This window comes from Columba livia, chromosome 22, assembly GCF_036013475.1.
Source record: "Columba livia isolate bColLiv1 breed racing homer chromosome 22, bColLiv1.pat.W.v2, whole genome shotgun sequence".
NCBI lineage: Eukaryota > Metazoa > Chordata > Aves > Columbiformes > Columbidae > Columba > Columba livia.
The window spans coordinates 4,227,201-4,253,268 of record NC_088623.1 but is presented as its reverse complement, the minus strand read 5'-3'; the positions used below and the strand labels follow the sequence as shown (position 1 = coordinate 4,253,268).

Below are 26,068 nucleotides of genomic sequence, written 5' to 3'. Positions count from 1 at the left end.
TGGCTGTGCGGAGATGTCTGTAACATCTTGTCCTGATGCTATTTAGCAAAAAATCACATTGGTATCGCTGCATGTTTTTACTCAATATAGCTTGGAAGAGGCAATTTTCCTTCTGTGCTGTTTGTGCAGCCCAGGGTACAACACATTCCTGATCTATGACTAGGTTTCCAAACTACTTAGTAAAATGAATAATAAGGGTGGTAGTAAAAGTTGTATAACTTTTATTCTTACACAGCAACCTTTAGTGTTGGGTTTTCCAACATGGGGAGGAAATAGGGGTTTTGTAAAAACCACCATACCCACCCAAAAAAAAACCCCAACAAATTTGAGGTTTAAAAGAAAATTGTTGTATCCGTCCTGGGCGCGACAGGAAAAGAAAAGAGTTGAGCTCGATAGAATTAAAGATCTCAGCTGGAACACAGACAGGGCACCAGACAGCTGGCTAAAAATAGATTAATCCTAATTACAGCCACACTTCTGCTTTTTTCAAGGTTTCCCGTTTCACGTGGGGACGCGGACGCTGCGACCGGAGCGGGGGACGGTCCCCAGGGCGGCAGCGAAGGGGACGGGGGGCACGCGCTGCCCGTTATCCCCTAATCCCGGCATCACACCGATGACACAGAGCCGTGGGGACGGCGGGAGTGACCGCAGTGACAGGACCGGCAGCAGCGTCGCGGCCGATGGGCACAGGATAAGCTCAGCCCCGGGAATCTGCTCTTCCAATGAGCAAAACCAAAGTAAGCAGCTGGAAAACAGGGTTTCAGGTAACTCGCGCTTTGCTGGTTAAATATTTAACCATCTTCACTTCCCACAGGCTCCTTGAACCGCCAGCACATCCACAGGAACTGCCATTAATCCCTATTTATTTCCGCCCAGACAACATCCATACAGAGACTTACTATCTCATAAGCAGAACTACAAGATGTTTAGCATGAAATAAACATATTTAAGCCTTTGCTTTCAAACTATGGCAAGTTTATTTCTCTTGTAAAGCCTATAAAAACAACTCTTTTCCCACCCTAAAAGATGTATATTCATTACCAATTTAGCCAGAAAAATGCATCACGTTGGCTATAATGATATTTGGCAGAAAGCAGGAGTTAATGCCATGTTTTCTGTTTGTGTTTCTGTAGCAGCAATGAGTAGGGAAGCACGAGGGCCCCTCTGCTCCAGCTGTATCTCAGGCTGTGAAAACCAGCGATGGAGAGACCTTCTAGCCGGTAAAACAAAGGACAAAATTCATCAAACACTCCTGCAATATCTTGGATTTACGTAACTGGGGAAAAACTCTCCTGCAAGTCCAGGGGCAACAGCGAGAATCGCAGTTAAAGTGTCCGACTTGAGTCTGCTCGGATGTTTAAGGAAATAGTAAGTCCAGGTGAGCATTGGGACATGGGAACGACAAAGAGCAGGACCTGAAATGCCAACAGCATCATGTTCAGGGCTGAGGTTTTGGGGATGCTGAGGTTGTGGGTTTGCTGAGGTTTTGGGGATGCTGAGATTGTGGGTTTGATGAAGTTTTGGGGGTGCTGAGGTTTTGAGGCTGCTGAGATTGTGGGTTTGCTGAGGTTGTGGGTTTGCTGAGGTTTTGGGGATGCTGAGATTGTGGGTTTGCTGAGGTTTTGGGGATGCTGAGGTTGTGGGTTTGCTGAAGTTTTGAGGGTGCTGAGGTTTTGGGGAGCGCCAGGTACCACCATGCCAATCGCTTGTGTCCCCCTAGGGACACTGAGGCTCACCGGGTGTCTGACTGAACACACATTATTAGCTCTGAGCAGGACTATCAGTTCAATAAATAGTGGTTTTACTTACAGCTCATGGGAGATTTCACTTTTACATTTTTGAGACTGATTTCTCTCTGCACCGAAATGCAGACCCAGGATTCAGGGCTCGCCTTTCGACAGTTTTAATTAAACGAGAACGACGCGCTGGCAGAACAGCTGGTACCTTTGGGCTGACGTCCCTGCTTTGATCTCCGCAGAAACCAGCGTCCCATATCCCAGTTTCTGGCTGTCCCGCAGTCCTGGATTGTCTGTCCTGCTGTCACCTTCCAACTGCCCAAGTTATACCCTGGATAGAAGAAAAATCTCCCATTAAAAGTTCACCAACAATACGACAATTGGCAAACAAAACAACAGGGGAAAAAAATAGGTATTCTTAAGCAGCTTTCTAAGCATTATTATGGTACAATTTAACCTCATCTGGTTTATGGATGCACCCCCAGCGATGCTGCCCATGTGCGGCAGCACAAAGCGATGGAGACGGGGGCAAATCACGGTGAATGCGTCTGTCTGCAGCCGCTGCTTTTAGAAACGGAGCGAGGGATGGGGAAACGTGCTGTGATTCATCCCATCGCCTCGGTCCCCGCTGCCGCCCCCGCTGCAGCACCCACGGGTGCCGGAGCCGCCAGACGCAGCTCCAGCTTCAGCATCGCCTGCCGAGATGCTCCCGAGCACCAAAACCTGATGCCGCAAAGGTACCGAAGGGAAATGAAATGCTTTTTTATTACCGAAAATGATCATTTTTGGAGTGTTTTCATCAGCTCGGCTGAATAACCCGACATATTTTGTGGTTCCTGCAGGTACCGGCTGAGGTTTATTTCTGCCTCTTGTCTCAGCCTTGAAACTGGGATTGTAAATTGTTTTGGCCGGGGATAAACTGTCTTTGCTGCCCTCTGGGTCTCAGCTGAGGCTTCTAGACAGTTCTAAAAATAAGTCATTATAAGCTATTATCTTTTAAAAATGCTTGTAAAAAAGAGGGAGCGAGCAGAGGCTCCTTTCCCAGCTTTTTTCTCCTCAAACTGCCAAGATTATTGCTTTTTAAATGGTGTCTTCTTGGTCAGTTCTTTCCCATAAAACATATGCACATAACAGTTTACAAGTATTTTGCACTTATATAGCAATAACAATTTGAAACCCGCTAGTAAGTTTCTAAAATCCAAGCGATTAACAAAATAGAAATTAATCTCAAAAAAACACCTTTATGCACAAGTTGATTACTCTTCCCAGCATGGAATAATTTTGCAAACAAATCTCCGTTAAAGGTTGAGCTTTTCCATCTTTTTTTTCCCCTAAGAAAAACTAGATATTGTCATTTTTGATGTTATTTGGGCTTTTTTCCTCACTTGGCCAATTCTGCTTAGTCACATTAGATGAGATTAGAATGGGAGACCTTTCCTTTGAGCGATTCCTTTGTGTAATTCCTAAAGCAGAAAACAAAACATTGAACATTACAAAACAAAACAGATGAAAATACTTTCAGCTTTGCTCGTGTTCCTGCCAACTATTTTCCTTTAAAAAAACTACCCATAACCCAGCTCCTCCTCAGCCTGTCCATGCTTGTATCACTTTACTTTACTCCTTTAAAGGGGAAAGGAGAGCTGAGGATTAGCTCTGAGCCGGCCTAAGGCAAGGATTGGTTTTAAGCCTCTAAACCGGCTTCTAATACTATCCTTCCCTCAAAAAAAAAAAGGCAATAAGAACATATTGTGAAGAAGGTACAGACTTCTTTAAATACATATTTTGAACAGCACCCCAAAGATCACCCATATTATTAAGAGAACACAGTTTATTTGCCCATTGAGTGCACTGGACACGAGTCTCCGCTCTTCAGAGAATTCTCTTGGAGAGAATTCATCTTAAATACTCAGAGTGTGAAGGCTCCAAAAAATCAGAGCTTGCATAAGGCCGTAAGGCTTGGGGTGCACCAATAAGTAATAAATAACAGAGCCTTGCAGGAGGTTGATTCCCCCTGAGCCCCAATCCCATCCCTGTTGAACTCAACGATTTTGTTTGGGGGAGTCTTGGAAAGTTTAACCTACCAGCTCGGGGCTGGGTGGTGACTTGGGGGTTTGCAGTGGCCACCGATGTGCCTTTCGGTGTCTCAGGTGTGCACAAAACGCCGTGGGGTGTTTTTGCTTCATGCGCTGCTGGCCTGAGTTAACCCGTAGCCCTATTTTCCATCGGTAACCATGGCAACCCGCATTATCTCGCAGAGGTGTCTGTCACCCCGTGGTAGTAACACCCTGCTCGTCACAGCCCAACCTACAGTCCCACTGCACGTGCACGGTGAAAAGAACCAACCCAAAAGTGAGGTGGTGTTTGCAGGATCCCCGTTTCTAACGCCATTCTGGCCGAGTAGGAGGTGGGGAGAAGGCAAAGCGGGTCCTGGCGATGCCACCGGCTCCTCGGTGGCCTAGAAGGTGTTTTGGGGCAGATGGGACACAAGCACACCCTGCATCCCGCTGCAGCAGAAGGGATGCTCGAGGTGAAAAGAAGAAATAACAGCGGAGTTAATTAGACTGTTAAGCGGCGTTCCTTATTTTATCAGCACTGGGGAACACTGGGGATCACCCTCCATAAGCGCTCCAGTGACTGGATGCTCTTGTGTTGCTTATATTCATATAATTATTAAATATGCGTTACAATTTTTGAAAAATTTTACATACATCTATACTAAGAAATAATTGAGGATGTTAATACTTGTTTACTTACTTACAATACATCTATTAATTATTAGTTAAATATAAACTAAGCACTCTGCTTCTAAACAATGCATCGCTTGATCTTCTGTCTCTTGTCATGAAGAAGGATCTAAAACTTGAACAATATCCCCTTGTTTTGCAGGTGTTCGGAAAGCATTGGTTAATGATGGGTACGTCTTTTATAACTTAATTGCAGCATGCATTAGTTTGGCAGCTTCTCTTCAGGGTCGCTGGTGCCATCACCTCGGTGGGGAGAGGGATCCTGGTACCTGAAAGCAAAGGGGCTGCTCTGAGACTTAAACCTGCACCACAGCTGCTCATTAAACCCGCCCGGGGGTGGCAAAGCGGAGTTGTTGCCTCTGGCTCAGAGAAAGCCTGGGAAATTAAGCCCATCCTGTCCCAAAACTGTCCTTTTGCACTGGCCTCTGACACGGAACACGTTCGGTGTCACAGGCTGGGTTTTGTGGATTTCAATCCCTAACATGATTCTGTGATTTAAACAACGATGCAAACGTTTGGGTTTATTTTTCTTTTCAGAATAAGAAATCAAACTGGGGATGAAGACAAGAAGTCTGCAGTCGCTCCAAAAAAACAGTCAAATATCCCTCCTGCCATAGGTTGGCTAATTACAGATAACAACACAACAAACTACGAGTAAGAAAATGTAGACATAAAATACGGAAAATAACTTTGTGGAGCTTCCCTACTGCAGAGTATCTTTAAAAAGCCTTCTAGAAGGCCTCTTACCACATTGCTAAACACACCTTTATTTATTATTTTTTTAAGAAAAGAGCATAAAAGAACTTATTCTAAACTAAATATTTAACCACATAGCAATTAACTAACAATGATGAATGGTAAACAGTCCCAGTCCCACGCTAACCCGGGACTTTAAAGCCCGTTTATCTAAGCTAAAGCTGCTCAAGGGGAAAGGCAAGTTTATTGAGTAAACTTTGTCTCAGCCACCTCGCTATTAAACCAGTTCACAAACAGAAACTACACCATATATTCCATGGGAGAACAGAATACAAGGAACAAGAACGTAACAATCCATCACGTGGAAGTTACAGTGCTATCTGGAGCAATTATCCCTAAATATAAAAGCATAGAAAACACGAAGCTGTAAAACAACCACTTCCAGCCCCCTGTGGCCTTGTGCTAAAATAGCAATAAGTGAGGGACAAATTCCACCCGTTGTTCCCAGTTGGCCCAGGACACTCGTTCCCACTTATCCACTGGGGAGGAGCCAGACAGGGCAGGATTTTATCCACAGGGATCCCTTTGCTGAAGTGTAACAGAATTAGCTTATTAGTAGTAATATTATTAGTATTAGTGTTGTTTTTATTATTACTATTACATTTTATTATATTTAGTATTTTATTATTTTATCTTATTTTTACTATTTTTTAATATTTTTATTTTGATTACTTTTATTATTTTAAAATATATTTTCTTTTACTTTGTTTTATTTTATTTTATTTTATTTTATTTTATTTTATTTTATTTTAATGTTATATCTTTAATCCATGCTCCCCACCCCAGGGAAGCAGCCCACCCCAGGTAGGGCCGTTCCGAAGCCCTCAGCCACACCCCCCCCATCCCTTCCTCTCCCCACCCCTGCATCCCCGACCCAGGCGGCATCCCGGGGGCGGAGCGCAGAGGCATGCGTGGGATGCGCACGGGATGTGCGTGGGAACCGCGTGGACGGGATGTGCGTGGGATGCGCACGGGCTGTGCCGGCCCCGTTCCCCCCCCGCGCAGTACCTGCCTGGGGCTCAGCACCCGCGCAGCTCCGGGGGCTCCGTGGCCCCCCCTGCAGCCAAGGTCACCCCACGCTGCCTACAAGTCCCAGGAAGCCGCGAGTGTCACCAAGGTGGGGGGGGTGATGGAATCGCTCCGGGCCCCCCAAGGTACCTTCTCCCAGCGCATCACGGCGTTTTCCTCCTCATTCCCATCACACCTGCGATGTCCCGAGCTGGGGAATGGCTGAGGAATCGTTTTAAAATCCTGCGCAGGAGAGGCAGATCTATTGTGGAATTTTCTTCAGTTTAAAAAAGAAAAAGCAGCAGGAGGAGAAATTAATGTCTAAAGGTTGGGTTTTAAATGCTACGTGTTCCTTCCAGGTCTGCAGCCGCTATCTGTGTCACTGAGCATCTCTGTGACCACCTTCCAGTACCTCCACCATCATTAGCGGGTGTTATTCTCCCTCCCTCTTAGGATGTAGGGGGATAATCATTCCCCATTTAATGGATGGGAAACTTGGCACAGCACAGATTAAGTGATTTGCTGACAGGCACATAAGAAAATTGCGCTAGTCAAGCATTCTCTCAATTATGCCATCCTTGTAACTGCATAATTTCCCTGCGTGATTCCAAACGCGACGTGTGGGGCTTCATCTCTGTGAAGAGCGTGGCTACCATCACTCAGCACCCATGAGTCACACTGGTCCGTGTCCTCAGCATGGGGGTCCATGGGGCACAAAGTCAGGTCTGTGGTCCCACAGACTCAGACCTGGTGGTGGTGAAGGCTGCCGGATCCAGGAGGATGGTGTGGGTATGATGTGCAGGTATGGAATCTTATTATTCCCATTATGAAATCATATTATAACAAGGAATCCGAGTCACGCGTAGGTTATGTGATTTACCCAAGGTTATACAATGCGTCAGTAGCAGAGCAAAGAAACAAACAGGCCAAGCTGGCCTGTCCTTCAGGTTATTCTCGGTGAATTACTCTAGTCCTATCTCTGCGTCTGTTTCCAGGGATAGAACCTCTGATATAAGCTCTTATTGCGAGCTGGTTCTTCCTTCACAGCCCACGTTTACAAGGGATGCACGGGGACGCTGCACAAACACCCAAACGCCGCTTCGCCCCTTGCCGGCAGCTCCTTCCACAAACCCAGTGGAAATTCCCCGCTGGTGCCAGCACCGGGGCCTCCGGAGACTGGCCGACCTCCCTGGACCCGGCCGGGAGCTGGGACGCTGCCATCTGGGTGCAGCATTCCCATCGCAGCCCCGGGGATGGATAATCCGGAGCGGGGATGCTGGTGGGAGCTGAGCCGGGGCTGCACCTGCCCCTCGCTGCCTGCGTCATCCCCTGCTTGCTTATATTTCAGGCTCCCCTGCCCTCATTTCAATGGGCCTTGCCTGCCCAGCCTCCTAATCTGCCACTAAGTGGGACTGCCGATGAACGCCGCGATAAATTTAGAAAGAAATCTTTGTGTGGGTCAGAGGAAAAACACGGCGGCCCGGGGAATCCGAGCTGCGGCTCGGTTTGATTGCCCTCTGCTCTCTGCCTGCGCAGCGGGATTTAACGCGGAGTTTCTTACCCGTGAAAGCAAGAGGGATCCACGGGGTTTATAGCCGGTCCTCACCCTGCTGGGGTTTATCAGCCAGGGATGCCGCCTTAGAAAAATAAGCAGTTTTAACAAATATTAGTTACAAAAGAGCGGGGAGGAGCGTCGCTTGCAAGCGGCCGAGCTGCCCGAGCTCAGAGCACGACCTGACATTTCAGCCAGAGCCTCTTAAAGAGCAAGTTTACCTTCCCCTAGGACTGGTTTATATACAGAAGGAGGGAAGGCAGTTTTCTTTAATTCCCCTTTCAGGCTCATCGGGCTCCGATCCTCCTCAACTGCTTTTGTAATCTGTTAAATTGCTTTTAAATAAAAAGACAAAAAATAACAGTATTAGTGGTTCAAAATCCTCCGTGAAATCACGACTCCAGCACCACTTTCTTTACTGAAAGTCTGAACGCTGTTAGAAACTGTTTTATCATTTGCTGGTAAATCATATTGTACCAACACAAGAAAAGGAGAAGTATTTTCTGAATGTATTTCCTTTAATAAGCTATTAAGACCTTGTACTACTAATTAAACTATTAATTAGACATCTTATCATTCCTAAACATGTTAGCATGTTGCCAAAGCAGCAATAAGCCTCTGGGGCAGGCAGAAGATAAGAAAAGAGGGAAGATGCAAACATGAAGATTAAAAAATGAAGGGAAAGAAAGAATCACAAGAACCAGAAATACCAAACAAATAACCAGGGGTCGGTAATATATTGCTTCATTTATAGGAATTAAAAAATAGGTAACTTAAAAATGAATTTCATAGGTAGAGGCCCTTGGGACATCTTTTCTGTCTTATGCAAGACAGAAAGAGACAAAACTTTTCACACCTTGTTTATTCCTACAGATAGAAACTGGAACCAGTCTCCTTTTCCCCCAAAAAGCAACTTGTCATCAGAAAACCAACAGAAAGGCCAATTCTTATTGTTCTTTATTTCGAATAAGAAAATCTTAACGCAATGCAATTCCTGATTGCACAGCTGACTGCTCCAAACAGCATCCCAAGCTTACCCCTTCTCATCTCACCTGGTTGTTTTTAAGGTTAAAAGGGAAAAACCTGAAGCCTCCCAGCACTTAACACACTTTCTTTGCACCCTATCAAGGTGTTTCCTCTTGCCCTCATGTGTCCCTAAGAAACGAAAAGAGGAGATGAGGCTGCGAACACGGGAGCATCATCTCACCCGGCACCTCGTGTTTGGGATGCGGGTCCTGGCTCACACTGATCCACCCGCATCTCTGACTCCGTCTCAGGCTTTGCAACGCGAGCTTATTAAAATGTTCTTCGAGCCCAATTCTTCAGCGTTTGCCTTTGACGGTTTATCTCGGGGGACAGATAATCTCATTTACGTCTGTTACTACAAATCAAAACACCAGCAAATTAAATGGATCTGAAGGCTAAGATTAAAGACTTGGAATTAAAACACCTGTGAAGTGCCTGTAATGCAAATAGTTGTAAATATCAGTTTTTTTCTGAGAGATGGAAAAGCCCTACACATATGCTGTTCCTTTTACCTTGAAAGCAAAGGCCGAAATTACTATTTAGTTGCCCATGTTCCTGCTCATTGGACTAGGTGGCCTTCCAAGGTCCCTTCCAACCCATATTATTCTATTATTCTAAACATCACGCCGCTGCAGACATTATATACATGGGCATTACATGATATTTGTTTCTTTTCTATGGTTAGTAAAGGAAATGAGCTTGAACATCACCTTTTACCAGCGTTGGGAGGTGTCTTTATGGCCACCTAATGATGACTGAGCTTTTGGCCAACTCCAAACTGGTACAACACAGCAATTCAGTGGGACCAGTGATGGGAATCGGGGACTCTGCCTGTTCCCAGGGATGAGCTCCGGCTCCACCGATGCTGCTTCTCCATCAGGAGTGGAACATGAACCACTACCAACCCCACCCGTGTTCCTGCGTTCCCTGGGCTTGGACCTGGCAGCAGATGGTGCAGCAAATATTGTGGAACCCCCACACGAGTTTTGCAGGATCGGGCATCAAACAAGCAGATGGGAAGCGGATTGATGGGAAATCAATTTTAGAAATTTCACTTGCGGTGGCCCCTCTTCCTAGAACGTGAGCTTCAAAGCCCACTGTACCTATTACTTCTTTTATTTCATTATTTTAATACGTTTGCCTCTTGGTTGTATGACCAGCAGGACTGTCTTGTGCTGCAATGTTACCCAAGTACCAGCTTCCCACTAGAGCAAAGGATTAACTGTTTTAGCAAAGCACAACCAGCAGATAGCAGCATTGTCATATATAATATACCCCAGCCTATTGCTTCTGCTGTTCCAAAGCCATGCAGAAACCTTGGTGCATTGAAGGCCGTGACTTCCCTCTATCTCCGTGCAAAGGTGAACACTTACCTCTTCTAATCAAAGAGAAGTAGTATTTCTGTAGCCTGCATTGTAAACTTCATTGAGCAAAATTTCACAGGGTGGGTGTGAAAATCTTGCAAAACAAGGCATCTACCCTTAAACAGCACAATGTGCAAGTATTCCATTATTCTACATAAATCTGTCCCGCATGGAGAGCACCAGGAGAGCTCTCATCTTTCTTCTGGGAGAGTCCAAGGCAAATCTCTGGTATCTTCCAAAGGCCACAAGTAAGGATTGGGCATGTTGCTGCTTGTGCAAGACTGATCCTGCTGCTGAGGGTTGTCAGGGCAGCTCCTCCCAGTGCTAAATCAAAGGAAAAACAATCAACAACCAGCAAACAGAGTCAGGAGCTGCTGTTCTCCCACCTGGGATGTGCTGCTTTGCTGTGAGGGGCTGGTGAGATTGCAAGGCAGGAGTTTTCTCACCTGGGAGGGTGTGCTGGTTTTGTTATCAGAGGGATGGAAGATCCACTGAGGGACAGAGTTAATGAGGCTTAATTAAAACTTGTTTGCTTTGATCAATTTGATTGGTTTCAGCAGTGCACAGAGCAAACCACCCTCAGCTCACAATACCATTTCAGGTAGGAAGGTATTCCTTCATTTCTGAAAGAGTTGGATTTCAACCTGCAGAAGAATTTGGGGGCTGCCTGGATAGATAACAAAGCTCCCACTTCTGTTTCAGGCTGTGACACGGACGTGTCATTTAATAGCTGTGGCACATTTATGTTTAACACCTATATTTCCCACCATTCTTCCTCAGAGGATGCTTCCATGCAGATCATTTTCACCAGGGCATTTCATGCCGATGTAATGGTCCCCACCAACTACACATACATGTGCTGTATAGGAGCAGCACATGGGATCATGAACCAGGCAAGAGCACTTGTATCAACCTTGAAACACATTTTTGGGAAAGCAGGTCGTTGTTGGGAGCTGAGGTGGCTTTGGCCTTCCAAAACCCCCCCCAAAGTGCCCCAAAAGCCCCTAAAAGTGGCCCAAAAGCAGCTGCAAGCCCACAGGCAGCGTGGGATGGTGAGAGGAGGCGGCTGCTCGGCCGACGGCAGGGCCAGCGAGGAAGGAATGCAAGGGGTTTGATAAGGAAGGAATAATAATAATAACCTTTTCTGCGGGCTAGAGCTGAGCCTGCCTGTGTTTACACACAGGCAAAAAACTTCCTGAGCTGGAAGTGCAGCCTTTTCCGCTGGCTCGGCCCCGTTCCTGCTCGGCCACGGCCGCTCTCGGCATTTCCCTCAATCTGGATGTTTTAGAGAAAGCTTTTGTCTTGCCAAAGCAGTTGACTGTAACTTTATTGTCTCTGCTTGGCTGCAGGACATACCCTGAGCTGTGAAAAACGCACCTGATGCTTGATTAGATCTCCTACTTTGGATACAGCCAGTAGTGCTGATTAGATAAACAACTGCCAAAAGAAAATGCCAATCCCAGCTCCCTATCCTACCCCACAGTGCAAAACAAGCCTTTGCAGCAGCCGGAGCCCTTGGGAGATAAAGTCATTTCATTTTCCTGCATCTGGTTCCCTTGCAGCCAGTCTTTCAAAGGTCAGATTACCCCAAACTAGAGTAAAACTGGCAGCAGCTGTTTCCAGCCGTACCTGGTGTGCATCTCTCCAGCAAACAACACCAGAAAGGGTCGGGCATCCCAAAGAGGAGGGGACCAGGTTGGTAAAGACACCCAGCCTCAAATCTCCCCCTTTCAAAACAGCTTGAGCATCCCCACAAGAACAGGCACTAAAGGACCGCTTGGAATCACCCTGCAAATTCTTTGAGGCAGGAAGCATTGCTGGTTCTTGCAGTGCACAGAGTGACGAGGCCTTCATCTTCATTGTCATCTCCATCTTCATTGTCACCTTCATCCTCACGCACACACACACACACACTCCCCAATGCCAGGTCAGACCCCACTCCACACGCCTGCACAGTCTCATTTATTCATCCAGCAATTAGCCGGGCGCCTTAAACATCACAAAAATCAAACGCTGAGGTTTAATAACACACCCGACGCCGCTTGTCCTGCGGACGTGTGTGTTGAAAGACACACAGAACAAACCACAGCCCTTAGTCATAGCATTTCTGTTGGGAAACAACCTCTACGCAAGGCGTTGTCCTTTCATCGCACTGGCGCGCGGCACAGCCAGAGCCGCACGTCCCGGTGGGATAAACACGCTGTTGTTCCAAGGACACAACGGAGAAGCTGATTTTTAATACTCTTTTTCTTTTCTCCAACTCGGGTTATTTACAATGAGATATGGGAGAAGCAATTTCCACCGAAACAAACAAAACCTGAAAGATTTTAAACCGTGCTTAAATGACTCTTGCACTCATGAAAACAGCCCCACATAACGATGGATGTCGCTGTCTTTCTTATAAGTATTGTACCAGAAAAGGTGGTGGTGAATTCACTAGGGAGAGGGTAAATCGGCTTCAAGGGGCATTTTTGTCCTTATTTCAGATGTGGAGGTCACTGCTGGTGGCAGCACAGACTGTGATCGGACTGACCTCTGCTGAAGTGCAACCTCTTGGGGTCTTGCAGAGCAACACTGGGCTTGCACAACAGCAGCTTTGGCTCCCTAAAAACAAGCTGTGTTTGATCAGGATGGAGCCCAAGCCCAGCCCTGGTCCCCTTCTCTCCCTGCATGTAGCTCAACGATGCATTTTGCAGCTCCGCTTTCCTGGGAGCAGGATCCATGCAGAGCTGCAGCATCCATGCAGAGCTGCAGGATCTGCTCCTGCTGCTGGGATTTTGGGGTTGCCCTTCGCTTACCAAAGCAAAAATACACCATGTACCCAATGCAGAAATACCCACAGCAAAGCCAAGTCTCCGTCCAGCACTGCATCCCACTGGGAGCATCTTTTATTCCCAAAGTCCTACAGCTGTATCAAATGTTCTTCATCTCATTAAATGACTGATTGCTGGCTCTGCATGCAGTTGAACTCCATCTCCAGTCTCTGACTGGAAGAGACTGGGGAAGATAGTTTTTTACTCTAAAACAACCACCTGCGTACTGGTAGGACTGAAAAAAGAAACAAGTTTGAGGTCTATTCACATTTCATCTTTCAATTCCTTGTGGAAAGTTTTACACGGAGCTTCAGCAAATTTTGCTGGAGTAGAAAATACTAAAGAAGACCTAAAGCACAAGTAGGGGGATTAAATGCCTGATGTTCTCAAAAGAGGAAGAAATCCTGCACTTAAACATGAGATAAAAAAACAACTCTTAACCAAAATTCTTGGAAACCTGAGAGGTCTTTGTCACTGAAATTTAACTATTTTAATCGGCCTAACGCACTGCCACCAAAAATTTGGGCTGTTTGGAGTCTGGCCCAAGGCTTCTGTAGCTTCCATCTGCCTCTGCTTCAGAGCTGTTCAGGGTAAAGGGCACTTGCATTTCCCATTATCTTCTAACAACAAAAGCAGAGAACAGCTGCAAAACAGTGTCTTGTGTGGTCAACGGGAGAAGCAGGAGGAGGCAGAGAAGCAGGTTTTTGGCAGCTCCGGTGCTTAATGTGCCGATTTTGAAGTTCTTCACAGAAATAATCACCAAAACAACACCACCACCACCATTCTGCAGTTCCCTAATTGTCCATAGAAAACTCTCACCCTCTCTCATCTCCTGCATCCCCGAGGATGCTCCTCTCGTGCGGTTCACATCTCGGTATCAGCGGGGCTGTGTTGCCTGGCCGAGTGCCCATTTTTGGAGGACGCTTGGCCGTTCTCCTGAGTCCCGCCGTTGAGGTTCGGCTTCTCCTGCACCTCAGCTTGCTCCTGCGAGGGCGTCATCAACAGCGTGTTCCCCTGGCTCCCGTTCTCCGCGTAATACGGGTCTTCAGCCTAAACAGGTACGTAAATCACAAAAGGCAGAGTTAGGGAAGGGAAAGCGCTGACGGCAAGTGGCTTTGATTGCAGGCAGCGGTTTGGCTGCCGGTGCTTCCTGAACAGGAGGGACAAACAACTTGCAGGCATGGGAACCTGCTCTTGCTGAGCAGAAGGGCAACAGAGCGCCTGAATCACGCCATGGCAAGATGAAACAAGAGAACTTTAGCCAGGAACTGCAAAGAGAAGCTGTCAGTTTCTGTTGTTTTCTCACAACCAGGTTTTGGAGCTGACCCTGCCACGGGTTTGCAAAGCTACGCCGTGACAAACCACCTCTGCTTTCCACATTGGCCGAGTCAGGATCACCATTGAACGAAAGCTATGGAAATGGTCTCTTTTTAAAATGTATTTATTTATTTGCCTTTCCCAATCCTTCCTTTCAGCCTGTAAATAGATACAAGCTCAGAGCAAGGTGCCAGCAGAGGTGCAGGACGGCATTCCAGCATGCATGGCTTGGTATCACTACTGCTATGCTGTTTCCCCGAAAATAAGATGGGATCTTATATTAATTTTTGCTCCAAAAGATGTCTTTTTTTACATGTATAGCTGCCTGGACATTATTTAAATTAACCTTTTTTAATTAATTGTAACTAGGGCTTATTTTTGGAGTAGGGCTTATATTTCGACCATCCTCAGAAATCCTGAAAAATCACGCTAGGGCTTATTTTCAGAGTAGGTCTTATTTTTGGGGAAATAGGGTAGGAAGAACAGACGGTCTAGAGACCCAGAGCACCACAGAGCTGTCTCTGTTGCCCACCATGAGCACTCCCCATGCGTTGGACCATGGCAGGTCTGACAGCAACACAGTGAGTGCTGGTGGTCCCGGGCTGTGTGTGCAAATTCCCAGCTGGTAGCAGATATAAGAGGTAGGTGAAAGCCTCTCTCCTTGTCTGCTTGGCAGCATCCAGCACCCACAGCAAACTGCCGAGCTTCCCATGGTTTCCTTCCTTTCTGGCCATGAAATAACCTCCTGGCTTCCCAGGACACAACAGGTCAAGCGCCCATGGGCAGCGATGGGGGAAAAGCACGGCCCGTCCTCACTTTACAAAGGGCTTGTGCTCCCAAAAGCCGCTGGTAGGGAATGGTCCTCAGTGGTCAGCCTGCCTAGAAAGGGGAAAATAGGAATAGGAAATTTCTTCTTATTTCTTTCTTAATATATTTTATTACCATGGCTTGTTAAGTGAGGGGAGAAATAGCCTTTATTACAGCATCAGTACAAAATAGACACGTAACTCAAATGCAGCGAACAGAAAGTTAAAGTGCATCACTTTTAATGACAAATTTATAAGGTTTTGATGTCTCTGGAGGGGTCTTGCTGGATGAATTCTTACTGCTGAGCAAAAGTAACTGTTAGACCTAGAAGTACAAGCGAAAAGGGGGTGGTTTTCCCACAGGAGCAACCAGCTAAGAGTTCATTGCAGAAGGCAAGAGAGGTTTCCCTTCGCCTTGTATGGTCTGGCACCCCTGCTCCAGCCCTTTGCCTTGCCCAGGCTGACCCATCAGCCCCCCAAGCCTCCCGGGTTCCTCCCTACTGGGGGTTCTGCCATCGATAAGCACTAACCAGCCTCTCGCCCGCCGGGCTCCAGCTCCGCCGCTTCATTAGGAAATAGCCAGCCAAGCCCAGGAACGCCAGCATGAGTCCAGATGTGACCAAGGCGATCAGGGTCTTCTGAGAAAAATCCTGGTGGTTCCTCACGTTCCCCTGTTTAAGGGATTTTATTCCAAACTGGAAAAAAGAAAAATACCAAAGAGAGCCGGTAGTCTGACAAACAGGAAACATGTGCATCTGCTCAACAGGCACCGGGCTTCAAACAATGCTGCTCTTCACCTCCTTGCTCAGGCCCACGTAAACAAAGCTGGGCTTTGCTACCCCAACTCCTGAGCTTTGCGCTTGCCCTTTGAGCTCTCGTATCCTCAAGGGCTCTTTTTCAACCCGGCATCTTCTGTGGCACAGGGAGAATTTCTCCCTTGGGCAAAAGCGCTCAGGTCCTGAGATGTAGAGCATCTGCACGGCCGAAAGATCTCGGAGCTGTTGCAGGCACCTGGAGCTCAGCTTTGCAAGCTGACGGCAGCCTCGCCGGGGTGTCGAGATGAGGAATTAATTAATGTCAGCGTAGTACTTTGAAGAAGCAGAGCACCAATTACATCCAAAGAGTTCTTGTTGGGATCGAGGTCTTTCTTGTTTCTTTTAAATAAAAATACTACAGAATTTTACAATTTCAAGCATTTCTGCCTTCAGGGGTTGCATTCTCTAACAGAGGTTGGCTCCAACCATCTCATGTGCCAACAAGCACCTCTGAGATGGAGGCAGGTTCAGGTCTCAACCTCAAATGACCATCTAAATATTTCCTTTCTCCAGCCAATCAGGCCACCCTTTTATCTTTTTTTTCCAGCTGAATTTGCTTAAGGAATTTACCTTTTCCCAGTGAGACTCCTGGAGCATATCTGTAGCAGGATCTGCAAGGTTTAAAATACAAGAGGCATATTACGTAGAGGTAACATCAGCATCGATGAGCCATTGATGAAGATGGAGGAGCCATGAGCCCCTTCACTGCTCTGGAGGCAACATCACGGCTCCATGGATCCAACAAGACCCCAGAAATTAGAGCAGGAGCTGCAGAGAAGCCACGTCCCCACTTGTAACTGAGAATTTGTGTCCCACAGCCTGTCCCCACAAAGCATCCCCTCTCCCATTGGCCAGATCGAGGTCGTTATCCCATGGTTCTAATGACAACCAGAGGAAGCAGCTTGACTGACCTCTCTCCCCGACGAGGATGAGGAGCAGACAGTCACGGTCCACCTCCGATTTGGCGAGTTTGATCTGGCAGGGGGAGGGCACGCGGCGGGCGCTCTCCTCACATATCGCGCTCCACAAGTCCGACCCCTTCATCTCTAAAAAATGTTTCTGCAAAATTTCCAAAACAAACAGCCGCTGAGCCAACCAAACTGACTAATTCTCCATCTCCTGCTGGCGGTACTCGTGGTAGTGCTGTGCATTCACCCCCTGTGTGTTGGTGGCTCATTTGGGCTGTGCGAAGCTGAGCAGAAGCGATGACAAGCGACAAACAGCGCTGGTGTCAGACCCTCACCTCCCACCTCACTGCTGCTTTGAGCCCCGATACCAACACCTAGAAAACGCAGATGCTTATTTCTTGTTTCTTAACTTCATAAATTAAATGAAGATATTATTAGCAACTCTTGCAAATGGCATTTAAACAAAGCTAAATTTAGGATCTGAACTGCATAGCAAGTCCCTCCAGTTTTCAGACTGAAAGAGTCGCCTGAAGAGCCCTATTGTTCCAGAGTCCCAGGCAGGGGCTGGGAAAGGAGGGAAATAACAAAGAAGCATTGAGCCTTCCTGTTTAGGAAATGTCCTCAATGTTTTTGCTAGGTGGCTGATCAAAGGCTAGGCAAAATAATACAGATTTCTCACATTTTAGGGCTGAACTGACCCTTGGGTGGAAGAGGAAGAGGAGTGAGGAGCTGCAGCCTTTTTCTTCTGCCGGCCAATTTCTGGGTCGGATGGGATGCGCTTTCTCCTTGGGTCTATTTTCAGCCACTGTCAGGCTTGGAGACAGAGCCCACAGTTGCTAAAAGACGTTATCAGCTTCCTTAACATCCTCCCAGCTGGGACACCATCTGAGCTTTGGCTGTGCCCACCCCCTCGGGACAGTGACTGGCTGCAGCTGAGCCCCCCATCTCGCCCCAAGGGGTCCCCACGAATGTGGGGCTGCAAAACACCCTCTTGTCTCAGCGTTTAGCAGAGCCAGGCACTCAGTGCCTTCCTCTCCTTGCCTTAGAATTGCCTCCATACTGTGCTCAAATTGCCACCTCCTCTCAGCATACCAAAAAGAAACAAAACAGAAGAAACTCATCCATGGGAGAACAACAAACAAATCATTTTCAGCTGTTTCTATAGAGCTTGGCTTGGGGTGAGAAAGGCCAAGATGGAACAAGAGACCCAAGCGTGTATTTTTCCTTTCTCTGCTGTGGAAAGAACTCATCGGAGTGTCAGAATTTCCCTTTGCAATTAGCAGCGCCGGGTGCCAGCGTATTGCTCATTTGCTTTGGGAAAGGCCAGCAGGAAAGCGGGACACGGCACGCTCCCTCCTATCTGCTCTCCTCGCAGACACTCTTATCTCGTTCCCAGGTTCCAGGGCTGCTGAGCCTGAGCTGGTTTTTCCCCACTTGATGCTTATTTGAGGTGGAAGCCTGGGACAGGTCTGCTTTGGGGTGAAACTCCCAGAAAAAGGCACTTTGACCCCTTTCACATGGGGGAGAGCTGAGAGGATGTGCAATTAGATACAACTCTGTAGGATATTCTGTATGTTATGTATGCATCCATTTTTGTAGCGCAGGTATGTAGTGCATATTTAATGCGTCTAAACCCCATGCCCAGACGGTGCCATTGCCCAGTAGATGGCACCTGTGATCAGAGCCACTTGCTCCCAGAGGAGTTTCCATGTGAATTCTTGCTGAAGTGCAGTTGCCACAAACAGGAGCAAATCTAAATGCTGCTTCATCGCCAATTTGCAGAGAAAAGCCGAATAAGAACTTGCTTGTTCTAAGTGGCAGCAGCAAGGCTGACCAGCGGAAGTACAATTAATCATTGTCATTTTATACCCAGGGCATTGCCAAATCTGCTGTCCCACAAGATCCAGCACCACCTGCCCTCCATTGCAGGCTGTATCTCCTGTATGAAAGATTTCTTCCCTCCCACCCACAATAGCGTCTCAGCTGGACCTTCTTCTGCTTTTACAAATGCCTCATTTTTGGTGCACAAGGCCAAGGGCAGTTACAGAATGCCTGGGATTCCCTTAGGAATTGTGCAGATGGGAACATTGATCTGCCATCCATGCTCCTGTTTTCTTTCCTAGGGCGGCTGGCAAGACAAAAAAAGGCGATCGCCTTCCCAACAGGGAAGAGGAAGAAGAAGAAGAACAAAGGCAATTTCCTGTTAAACATGGTGGGAGGTACTTTAGAAGCTAAACTGACCCAGGGCTTATTCACGGAAAAGGAGATTTTATGCAACCAGGAGGTGGCATTTCCCCTGGGACTGCTGTGGTTGTCCCTTTGGGATCCTCCTGGGACTGCTGGGTTCATCCCTTTGGGATCCTTGTGGGACTGCTGGGATTATCCCTTTGGGATGCTCTTGGGACTGCTGGGATCATCCCCACCTCTGCCAGCTTGGCACAGCTCAGATGCTGTGTCCCAGAGGTAATGGTGTGAGCTCCCACCCTAAACCACCCCCCCAGGTGTGATGGGGGACCCCATCACTGCAAGCCTGAGGGCACCGCAGGAACCTGCCCTTGGTTATTTGCTTGCAACCCCCTCCTCCTGCATGTCCTTCCCCCAGAGATGCATGTCCATAGTTGCAACTCACGCAAGTGCTGGACTCATTGAGCTGCAAGCAGATGGCTCCGGTGTCACTCACTTCTTTGACATTGTGGCACGTGATGTGCTGGAAGGTAAAAACCAAACAAAACAAAACACACTGCTGGCATCAGTGAATTCTTGGGGATTTGTGAGGCAAGTTCAGTCTCCTCATGGTCCCACAGCCCACAGTCCCACAGCTGCATCCTTACCTTCGGGCTGTCGCCGCCTTTGTGCAGTGCCGTGGTGGTACCCGAGACAGGAAGATGCTTCGGGGTGGCAGCATCACTCACCAGAGCTGGCGTGGAGCCTGGGGTTTCTGCCACAGTGCTGGGTACAGTCACTGGGCTTTTGGTTGTAGGGACTCCTTGACTTCCAAGTTCTGGCCCCAAGGGGGTGCCCGGTGCCAGTGTGGGCACTTGGCTGGGCTGCGAGCTCGTCCGCTCACTGCTGAGCTCCAGGGACGTGGGGCTGGCTACCAGGGACTCGGCTGCAGCTTCGGTTTTGAAGAAATGCAATGAAAAGGATACATGAGAAAGCTTAAGTCCTCTAAAATCAATGCGTGGCATTGCGATGACTGAAGTACAATATTGATTTGTCATAGCCAGCAGTACCAGAACGTGTTATTGGCTGTATAAGAAACGCGCATTAGACTTGCTTGAGTTACCTAATTGTTACATGCGCTTGATAATCTGTTTACAATGGGCTAATTTCCTGGGCATACACTGCACCATGGCAAGGATGCCATTGCCCGACCTGCCCTGTGTTACCCTCACCTCTCCCTTGACCCAGCATCTGCAGAAATATGTTCTGATTTCAAACAGAACAGAAAGGCACCATCCATCTGTGCAATGGTCCCTGCTTCATGGCCCTTCAGAGCTTATTGCAAAGGCTGGAGGGCCTCTTCTGGGTGCCATTTGCTGAGCAAAGAACAAGTCTGTTGAAATAAAAGATGAATGAACATTTTGTCCCATCGTCTCTTGGCTGTTTTAAAAAGGATGGGTCTAAGCCACCCGTCCTGAAGCCGGAAGTATCAGGCTGCCCCAGGCGGGATTTTCTGCACACAATTAAAGTTATTACCATCCCATTAGGCTCTTTTTTGAGAGCACAACCTGGACACTGACCATGTAGTTTCTGAGGGCAAGCTGGACCTGTGCACTTCATAAATCTGGTTATTAATGCAAACACTACCAGCAACCACAGGAGGAGTGAGGGGAGCGATTACCAGATGTCTCCGGCGTTGGGTTGGTGCTGCTGGGGACTCCGGTGGCCGTGGTGGCTGCCGCGCTGCTGGTACCTTTCGGTTCAGTGGCCAGAACTGTCGATGTGGGGGTGTCCGTTGGGCTCCCAGAAGCGTTGCCTGGGGCTGGAAGAAGGTTTTTTAGGGGTTGCCAAACCTCCATCCCAGCCCCAAGCCCCTGCCTGCCCCCGCGGGTCCCTGCTTTCACAAATTCACTTTCTTCTTGCCCCAAAATGGCAGGCTGCCTTAGAGCTCATATGGGAGAAGCTCAGAGACTAAACATTGCATCTGGGTGAGTACCAAACTTTGGTGTGGCCCTTGCGGAGGCTCCGGGGCAGCACTGGGGGAGGGCAGGCTGGTTTCTACCCCATCCTGCTCCATCCTCGGGCTTACCGAGGGATGCACAGAGCTCTGCACAAAGCTGGATTTCATAGGAGGTTGGTTTATAACCCTCGGAGGAAAGACTCAGGCCTTGGAACAGATCGCTTGCGCGCCTCAGGAAAAAAAGAAGTTGGATTTGCAGTTGCAGGCACAATCTCAAAGTAAATAGAAACATTCCCATTGGCCTGGGATCAGCTCTGACTCATGAGCAAAAACATCTTTGGAGGTAAAACAGAAGGTTTGGAGAATGGTTTGCTGTTCTAACTTAAAGTTTATATATTGCTTCCTGGTATGTTACAAAGATGACACTTCGAGCTTTTCCTTCTGAAATGAACTATGCGAGTCAGTGAAAATGCATTTTTTTCCCATTTCTTAATCTTTTCTATCCTTACCATCTATTTCCACTTTTAACAAACAGCTTCACTCTCTACTCCAGGGCTGTTTAAGATTCTTATCCAGACACTAAAGAGAAAATAATACCAAATGCATTGTTTCATTTGTATTTGTGCCCAGGGGAGCCTGAGCTCCAAGAAGAGTTACTTCGTCCTTCCAAACAACCCTCGGAGATGGAGCAGCACTGACAGGTCCCCATCAACACACATTTCTGGGTTGTGTGCCGCAGCACCGTGCACCACAGCATCCTCCTGCCAGGAATTTTTCTACATTGGGATGTTCATATTTTGCTGGATCAGGTCCAGGAGGACCTGGACGGTTTGTGAAAAGCGAAGCCTGAGATCACAGCGCATTTTGGCAACGGGCAGGTACATCGCATCCCTCCCAATCCCATCGTGTTCCATCCCATCCCCATCCCCGCTGCAGCTGCTCTGGGGAAACGGGGGCCCTGCTGAGGTTCAGCGCAGGTGTCTGGAGCAGGGGTTTAACTTCTGGCACAGCTTTTAGTTCAGAGAGAAGTTTCTCCTCTCCAAGGCAATTCGGTTCCAACTGGTTAAATCACCAAGTTTTTCTGACGAATTTTAACAAATCAAAAGCAGGAGGCATGACTGCCTGCCCGGAGTAATGAGTAGCACAAAGTCAGAGCCAGGCTTGGCATCCAGCTTTGTGTTTGCATGGACATTAGCAGGAAACTTTACATCACTAGAACAATATAGCGCCTGGACTTGACCTCCCCAAGTGCCACCGCCACCCAAGTACCTTTTAGCTGTTCCAGATGTTTGTAAAGCACCAGAGGTATTTCTAATCAAAGCCTTTTCACCACTGAATATCATAAATTGAAGCCTGGATTATTGCTTAGTGTAATTCATGAGAAGACTTGTCACATAGTATTTCTTTTTCTTTCCTTTGTCCTAGTGTGCACAGGCACTTTTATAGAAAACACAGCTAAGTGTTTTGAAACCTTAGGACTCATGAGATAAATAACGACCCAGATGTGAGCTGGATAATCTACATGGTGCTCAGCTAAAGTGGGTCATTTATTGCACCATACATTTTTACTAGCTTTGCTAAACTTCGTCAATTTGTTAGTATTAAGAGTTGGAGAGTTTAAGCCAAGCCATTTATTAACTCTGGAGAAATCTTCACCTGGTAGTGCTAGCACATGGAGAGGAAAAGCATGCAGCTATGTGAAAGAAAACAGTACTCCATAGTACCTATTGTGTTTACCTGTCTAGCTTTTAAAAAGTAAATGCCTCTGATTTTTAAAGATATTTTAGTAATAGTGCTTAGGAAGTATGTCGTCCTAAAACAAATGAAAAAATAAAAAGCAACGATATAAATTGTTGAAGTCGCCGATATGGTCCAACACATCCCTGAGCACTACACTGGGATGGCAAAAGGCAAAATTCTGCAGTGGCAAAGACTCAGGAAACAGCAGAGAAGTTTCCATAATTCACGCCCTACTCTGCACCCGCAACAAATCAAACCTGGGGGTTTCTCCCCTGCAGCCCCATCCCACCAGGTGGAAGGTGCAACCCCAGGGGATTCCCAGGCAGGAATTTCACCCTGTGCCAACACACGCATCTCTCTGTAAACCTTTTCCAAACCGGGCGCTTATTGGAGTGCCTTGAACTTTAATAAAGTGCTTTTCCAGGCTCAACCAGTGCACCCAAGGGTCACAGGGGACCCGGCGCCTCTGTCCGGCTGGTCCCAGCGGCTGAAGAAGAAGAGGGTGAGGAAGCCGGGGAGCTCCGAGGGCTCCAGCTGCATCGCTTTCCAGTCCTGCTGCTCCCAGCCATATGGCAGGAATTCAAGCGGGTGGAGCCCTCTTCCCTCTGGAAATATCCGATAAAAATAAAGAAAGATCCCTTCCCTCCCCCTTTTTCCTTCTCCCAGACAGGATATGGGTGTGGGGCCGCAGGCACGCAGGGCGCACAGGGTCGGGGGCTGTGGGGAACCCCCCAGCTGCTGGACCAAGGGTTTCCTTGGGCTTGGGAGCTCTCTGGCACCTTCCCGGGGACCGGGGTTGCTCCTGGCTTAAGTGGTTACACTGTGCAGCCCTTTAAAGGATGTTAAACTCAAGCTGCTGGGAGTTTTAAGGCCCTTTTTCTTCCCAGATTTTTAGAGCTTGGAGAAGGAACGAAGGGAAGAAAAAAATGCTTTAAAATTACAAGAAAATAGATTCTTTTTAAAAATCGAGTTGGGCAGAGAATAATTTAAATATATATATATATATATAAAAAGATAAAATATTTTTTAAAATGTTTGCGTTAGGTTCAAATAGAATATATGCTCTCTTTTCCACGTACATTCTGAGACAGGCACAGGACAGCTCCCCATATGGTTAATCAATACCCAATTTTGCCATCACGAGCCACTCGCAGCATCACCTCACAGGTAATTGGTACCCAGTTCCATCCTCCCCACGCCCTGTCCACACGTGGCACTTGTAGACCTGGCCCAGTATGGCACGGAGTCTTTTTTCCCTGTAAAATGTGTGGTTTTAGCTAAAACTGGCCATTCTACCCTTGTAGAGGTTAGCCAGGAGACAACCTGAGCACAAACCTCCCCAGATTGGGATTTCTATTGGGAGCTGCGCAGCTGAAACCTTTGTTTAATTCACTTGGGGTCCCAAAGAGGTGACAAGAATCTGGTTTCTCTCTGCTCTGCACAGGAGAAATAAACACCCAACAGAAATAAACCTCCTTGACTTTGCAGGGAGTGCTAATAAAGCGCCAGAACATCCTGCAGAACCATGGTTGTGCCAGCACAATGAATGACATTTTGCAGCATTAAACCCCCTGTCGCCCAGTAGATTTGGCTTTACAAAGGCAAAGCTTTTTATCACTTTTGTATCACTTTTGCTTTGTACTACAAGGAATCCGGATTTTTGCGCTTCAGGTAAACACTTCTGTCTTACACCCTCACTCACTGCTCAATTCAGCCCATCCAGACAGTCCTGAGATCTATATCTCTCATATAAAATAGGGTTTTTTCCCTCCTTGTAAAATTAACATAGAGTGGAGGGTCAGGAACAACAGCTGGGGTGAGCGATATACCTTGGCAGCGAAAAAAACATGAAAGGAGCACCGTGATACAGAAGAACAAAATACAGCAAATCCTTTCAATAGATCTAGCTGCTCACATTCATGTGAGTAAGGAAAAATTACAGTTGAGGAGACACCCGCAGGTTCCTGGCTCCCGTCCCAGCACACTATGCAGCACACGGAGCGCTGCTTCTCTCTTTATTACTTTATGGCTGTTGGGTTTGGGACAAAAATGATAATATTCCCCTAAAATATAACCCCTTAAAAAGTACCACCTAGAGAAAATCTCTCTGTTACTATTCACTTTTTCCTACCATGAATATTTGAAGTGCTGGAATAGGAGATTTTAATATTTATGGAGATTCATTTGATTTTCAGAAGCTCTTCCCACCACAAAACAAAAGGCTGATTTACACCAGCGCAGCCTGAGAAACAACTGGAACCGTGAATCCAGAGCTTTGCATGCTGCATTTGCATCCCCTGGTGTCATCTGCAATATTACAGGGAGCTCTAATATCCCAATTCCTTTTCAACCCAGCAGCATTTTCTGTTTGCAGCACGTTGGCCAGGACGTCTGCTGCTGTTCTGCAAAGCGTCCCTGCGATGGGAAATTGCAGCCTCCACTAAATGCATGTTAAAATGCATCCTCCCAAGATGTTGTTGCAGAAGTTACAAAGAGGTTGCCCCATGCATTGGTCTCGTATTGTCATTGTCACCCGTGTATTTGCTGCAGTCGGTACTCACCAGACAACTCCACCACGCAGAAGGCGATCCAGAAAAGCTGCCTCCACTTCATTCTTTTCAACTTTCCCAAGAACAGCATTCCTGCTCGCAGCTCCCACTCCAACTGGCTCTGGCTGGGACAGCTCTTGGGTTTTCAGTCCTGCAGCAGCTCTGAGCTCATGTAACTTGGTTGGAGTTCAAGCCTTTTTGAGATCACTCGCTTGTGGGGTGGGTTTCTCTTCAGGGGTTGTGCTTATGGTTCAAGACTGCGAGGTGGAGTTTCTCCGATTTGAATTTGTACGGTTTTATATAGTTCATGGCAACCTCACTATCACTTAGGTCATTTTCTCCTCCCCACTTTCCTGCCAGCAGCTTCAAAACAAACAAAAGAACAACCCTCTCCCCAGCAAAGGATCCCAAAGCCTCCCTGGGCTTAACTCTTTCCTGAGAGCTGCTGGTTTTCCCGTTCCAAGTGAAGGCTCCAGCTGGAAGGAAGGATTACAGTGGAGCCTGCTGCTAAACTTCCCTCAAAGCCAAGTAAACACAACCTGATGGGAGCAGAGGAGCAGCGAAACCCCAGGTCCTGCCGCTGGCAACGACCCCCGTGCCCGGTCCCAGGGCTGTGCTGTAGCCAATGCCCTGGAAATGGGGGGAAACTCTGAAAACTGGCTTCAGAATCAGAAATTTTCTCAGCAAATTAAGCAAGGAACTCGAGGATGTAAAATCATCACTGACCTGAAGAGAAGTAACTCCATTAGCTTCACTAAATTGACTTTGGTCAAACAGCGAGCATGCATGAAATGGTCCAGAGAAGGTCTGG

General features: G+C 47.4%; 1 protein-coding gene and 1 long non-coding RNA gene across 11 annotated transcripts; both read right to left on the bottom strand.

Moving 5' to 3' along the window:
- Positions 1-303: 303 nt before the first annotated feature.
- On the bottom strand, positions 304-7,978 carry LOC110364645 (uncharacterized). Of its 8 annotated transcripts, none has more exons than XR_010467599.1 (4): positions 6,245-7,978; positions 2,976-4,749; positions 1,945-2,067; positions 792-1,415 (listed from the first exon to the last, which is right to left on the bottom strand). It is a non-coding gene; the product is annotated as an uncharacterized LOC110364645 (long non-coding RNA). The 8 variants fall into 8 exon arrangements; XR_010467601.1 differs by having other exon boundaries at positions 3,818-4,749; XR_010467597.1 differs by having other exon boundaries at positions 1,945-4,749; positions 6,245-6,521; positions 7,806-7,978.
- Positions 7,979-12,392: 4,414 nt separating this feature from the next.
- Positions 12,393-25,574, bottom strand: CD34 (CD34 molecule). Of its 3 annotated transcripts, none has more exons than XM_005510399.3 (8): positions 25,270-25,566; positions 20,690-20,830; positions 19,677-19,960; positions 19,475-19,552; positions 16,849-16,996; positions 16,508-16,548; positions 15,653-15,817; positions 12,393-14,049 (listed from the first exon to the last, which is right to left on the bottom strand). In XM_005510399.3, the coding sequence occupies exons 1-8, from the start codon at positions 25,346-25,348 to the stop codon at positions 13,864-13,866; spliced, it is 1,122 nt and encodes a 373-aa protein (XP_005510456.2). In that variant the 5' UTR covers positions 25,349-25,566; the 3' UTR covers positions 12,393-13,863. The 3 variants fall into 3 exon arrangements, with proteins under 3 accessions (XP_005510456.2, XP_005510457.2, XP_064894787.1); XM_005510400.3 differs by lacking the exon at positions 12,393-14,049 and adding an exon at positions 15,341-15,447 and having other exon boundaries at positions 25,270-25,574; XM_065038715.1 differs by lacking the exon at positions 12,393-14,049 and adding an exon at positions 15,341-15,424 and having other exon boundaries at positions 25,270-25,565.
- Between the last annotated feature and the right edge of the window lie 494 nt (positions 25,575-26,068).